Raw genomic sequence first — 5000 nt, forward strand, 5'->3', positions numbered from 1 at the left:
CAAAAAAACCCAAAAAAAACACTAGTACACCAACTAAAACCACAATTACAACCTTCCTAACTACACCTGCAACCTGATCTACCGCCGGACGCCCCCAGGACACCGTAGACCAGACGGATGAAGAGGATATTAGCAAAACGTCAACAGGGTCACCTAAGTTTAGGAAGAAGAAGAAGAGGCAGCCACGCACGGTTATCAATCCATATGGAAACGTTTACTTCTATTGGTTATGTTCGTTAACCATCTGTGTCCTCTACAATCTATGGACTCCTATCGTCAGGCAAGCGTTTCCGGAGCTCCAGACGTCCCCGCAGCCTCTATGGTAAGGTATGGGTGCTTGTGAGAGAGAGAGAGAGAGAGAGAGAGAGAGAGAGAGAGAGAGAGAGAGAGAGGGAGAGAGAGGGGGCTGGGGGGAGAAGGGCAGGGTATGTGTTTAAATGGGTGTTTATTGTAATTGGTGGTTGTAGTAGTAGTAGTAGTAATGATAACTACTACTACTACTACTACTACTACTACCTCTATTACTACTATTACAACATCAACAATGGTAATGCTACCACCACCATCACCACCACCAGATCAGTTCTCATCCTTCAATCAGCTGCGGCCTTTCCCTTAAGACAGCCAATCAGCGTGCCGTATTTCTTAAGCCACGCCCCCTCTCTCTCTCTCTCTCTCTCTCTCTCTCTCTCTCTCTCTCTCTCTCTCTCTCTCTCTCTCTCTCTCTCTCTCTCTCACCACTACAACCAAAAAACAGACATAAATTAAAAAAAAAACACAATTTCTGGCCAAAAACCCCAAAAATTACATAAAAACGTTCCTAACAGCCTTCCTAACTGCCCAATTACCTGAACAGTTAATATTTTTACTATTTCCACTACTACTACACAAAAAACACCATTAAAACACCATAACAAGACCATTCTCATCAAATTCAATTGAAAAAACAAGAAAAACCTTCCTAACAACCTTCCTAACTACCTAATTTCCTAAACAACGCTAATTAAACCATACAAACCTAAAAAAAAACAAAAAAATACAAACATTTCAACTGAAAGACCCAAAAAAATACGATTTTAACTCAAAACTCCAAAAAACTCACAAAAACCTTCCTAACAGCCTTCCTAACTACCCAATTACCCCTGACAAGTACCTTAAACCCTCAAAAAAACAAACATTTACACTGAAAAACCCAAAAAAAACAACGATTTCAACTCAAAAAAACACAAAAAAATCACAAAAACCTTCCTAACACCCTTCCTAACTACCCAATTACCCCTGACAAATACCTTAAACCCTAAAAAAACAAACATTTACACTGAAAAACCCAAAAAAAAACAACGATTTCAACTCAAAAACCAAAAAAACTCACAAAAACCTTCCTAACAACCTTCCTAACAACCCAATTATCCCCTGACAAATACCTTAAACCATAAAAAAAAAACATTTACACTGAAAAACCCAAAAAAACAACGATTTCAACTCAAAAAACAAAAAAAATCACAAAAACCTTCCTAACAACCTTCCTAACAACCCAATTATCCCTGACAGGTACCTTAAACCCTAAAAAAACAAACATTTACACTGAAAAACCCAAAAAAACAACGATTTCAACCCAAAAAACCAAAAAAACTAACAAAAACCTTCCTAACACCCTTCCTAACTACCCAATTACCCCTGACAAATACCTTAAACCCTAAAAAAACAAACATTTACACTGAAAAACCCAAAAAAAACAACGATTTCAACCCAAAAACACAAAAAAATCACAAAAACCTTCCTAACAGCCTTCCTAACAACCCAATTACCCCCAACAGGTACCTGCTAGACGGGCTGACGGACATAGTGTTCGTAGTGGACATCCTGGTGCAGTTCAGGACCGGTTATTTGGAACAAGGCTTAATTGTTTACGATTTTAAGAAGCTTGCCAAACATTACATGCATTCTAGAAGCTTTTTATTGGACCTCGTGTCTCTGCTACCCCTTGACGTGTTGCAACTGTTGGTGAGTGCCCCTGTGCCTTCAAATGCCTTGTTTTGCTAAGTTCATGTGTGCTTTATTGATTATTTACCTGTGTTTTTAATATCTTGGGGTGTTTAATGTGTTTATGTTTGAAAAGAATTCATTTTTTTTCATCATTCGTGTTTTTTTTATATTTTTTTATTGAAATTTTACGGTTTCGTGTGTTTTTCTGGGTCTGCTGTGTGTTTGTGTGTGTGTTTATGTGTGTGTGAGTGTGTTGCAGTGTGTGTGAGTATCTGAGTGTGTTTAAATGTGTTTTTGAGTGTGTTTAAATGTGTTTTTGAGTGTGTTTAAATGTGTTTTTGAGTGTGTTTTTGTGTTTTTGAGTGTGTTTAAATGTGTTTGAAAAAAATACGTTTTGAGTGCATTTTTTGTGTTTTTTCGCGATTTCCGCCTATTTTTTCTATATTTGAGTGCATTTGAGTGCGTTCCAACACATTTTGAGTGCGTTAGAGTGCATCGTTTGTGCATCTAACCATCTTTACCTACTTATTTAATTGTTTAAGATTCGTTTAACTGCATTTAAGTACGAAATATTGTCAGTAACTTAATTTTCTCCCTATCTCTTACTTATTTAATTGTTTAAGATGCGTTTAACTGCATTTAAATACGTAATATTGTCAATAACTTAATTTTCTCCCTATCTCTTACTTATTTAATTGTTTAAGATGCGTTTAACTGCATTTAAATACGTAATATTGTCAATAACTTAATTTTCTCCCTATCTCTTACTTATTTAATTGTTTAAGATGCGTTTAACTACATTTAAATACGTAATATTGCCAATAACTTAATTTTCTCCCTATCTCTTACTTATTTAATTGTTTAAGATGCGTTTAACTACATTTAAATACGTAATATTGTCAATAAGTTAATTTTCTTCCTATCTCTTACTTATTTAATTGTTTAAGATGCGTCTGACTGCATTTAAATACGTAATATTGTTAATAACCTAATTTTTCTCCCTATTTCAAACATACTCACCCCTTTGACCTCCACTGCCACTGCAAATTAACCCTTTTTCTTCAGATTGGCACTCACCCCATCATCAGGTTCCCACGGTTCGTCAAAGTGTACCGTGTATATAACTACTACTACATGGTGGAGTCTCGAACCCTCTACCCTAACATGTGGCGTGTTGTGAACCTCATCCACATTCTGCTGCTACTGGCACACTGGTTTGGCTGCTTCTACTACATGCTGTCAGAAGCGGAACATTTCAGAGGCGATTGGACGTACCCGTATCATCACGGTTAGTAAGGGTGTTAGGGATGGGTTAAGGGTATAGGTTAAGGGTGTTAGGAAGGTTGTGTGTGTTAGGAATGGGTTTTTTATGTGTTTTTTGGTGTTTTTTTGGTTTGTAAGGGTGTTAGGAACGTTGTGTGTGTTAGGAATGGGTTTTTTATGTGTTTTTTGGTGTTTTTTTGGTTAGTAAGGGTGTTAGGAACGTTGTGTGTGTTAGGAATGGGTTTTTTATGTGTTTTTTTGGTGTTTTTTGGGTTAGTAAGGGTGTTAGGAACGTTTTGTGTGTTAGGAATGTGGCTTGGGGTTTTGGGGTTTAAGGTGGGAGGGAAGGTTTGGGGTGTGAGGGAGTAAGGGTAGTAGTAGTAGTAGTAGTAGTAGCAGTAGCAGTAGTAGTAGTAGTAGTAGTAGTAGCAATAGTAGTAGTAGTAGTAGTAGTAGAAACAACAACAACAACAACAACACTTCCTAACACCACCACAAACAAAAAAACATTCTTACAACAACAACAACAACAACAACAACAACAACACCTATAACAACCCCTATAACTACAACCCTAACCTCTTTTCACAGACTCAGCCTTCAAGACACTGTCCCGGAAGTACCTCGGATCCGTGTACTGGTCCACCCTGACCCTAACTACCATAGGGGACCTGCCTACGCCCGAGACCAACAAGCAGTGAGTGTACCACGGTCCTAACTGCTCCTATAAGCCCTAATTACCCTTAAATATGCCTTAATAATTATCAAACTAACTCTCTATAACAGCTTGCCAACAGCCCTTAATTGTTCCTAACTGTCATTGAGGGTACCACGGTCCTAACTGCTCCCATATGCCCTAATTGTCCTTAAATATGCCTTAATAATTATCAAACTATCTATCTAACTCTCTATAACAGCTTCCCAACAGCCCTTAATTGTTCCTAACTGTCATTGAGGGTACCACGGTAATAACTGCTCCTATAATCCCTAATTACCCTTAAATATGCCTTAATACTTATCAAACTATCTATCTAACTCTCTATAACAGCTTACCAACAGCCCTTAATTGTTCCTAACTGTCATTGAGGGTACCACGGTCCTAACTGTTCCTATAAACCCTAATTACCCTTAAATATGCCTTAATAATTATCAAACTATCTATCTAACTCTCTATAACAGCTTACTAACAGTCCTTAATTGCTCCTAACTGTCATTGAGGGTATCACGGTCCTAACTGTTCCGTTATTTACCTTAAATTTGCTTTAATAATCATCTAACTATATTTAACAGCCTTTCAACAGCTCTTAAATTGATCCTAACAGTCATTGAGTGTACCACGTCCCTAACTGCTCAAAACTACCCTTCATTGGCCCTAACTATATCCTTAACTACTTTTAATAACTTTCTTCGAATTACATGTAGAATTAAGAATCCTTCAACAGCCTGCAACGGTCCTAACTGCTCCTAACTATCCCTCACTACCCTTGATTATCCTTTAACTACCTTCTAAGTAATCTCTAACAACTATAACTACTTGACTACCCTAACCTAACATTAACAATCCAAAATCGTTCCTAACCTATTCCTAACCTAACCTAACTGGCAATATATATGCAGTAATAATAATAACAAGCTAAATAATTTATATTCCTAACCTAACATAACCTTCCTAACCTAATTTCATGTCAAGGGTTTTAATCCTAAAGCAACCTCACCATTCCTAACCTAACCTAATTCAGTAAGTCATTTCA

At 37.2% G+C, this 5000-nt stretch overlaps 1 protein-coding gene across 1 annotated transcript in view; it reads left to right on the plus strand.

Moving 5' to 3' along the window:
• Positions 1-5000, plus strand: part of LOC135096360 (cGMP-gated cation channel alpha-1-like) — a 137705-nt gene that overhangs the window by 90661 nt on the left and 42044 nt on the right. The window contains 4 exon segments of the mRNA XM_063997822.1: positions 99-322; positions 1818-2004; positions 3052-3274; positions 3841-3946. Of these exon segments, the coding sequence (XP_063853892.1) occupies positions 99-322; positions 1818-2004; positions 3052-3274; positions 3841-3946 (740 nt within the window).

Source organism: Scylla paramamosain, unplaced genomic scaffold (assembly GCF_035594125.1).
Source record: "Scylla paramamosain isolate STU-SP2022 unplaced genomic scaffold, ASM3559412v1 Contig3, whole genome shotgun sequence".
Classification (NCBI taxonomy): Eukaryota; Metazoa; Arthropoda; class Malacostraca; order Decapoda; family Portunidae; genus Scylla; species Scylla paramamosain.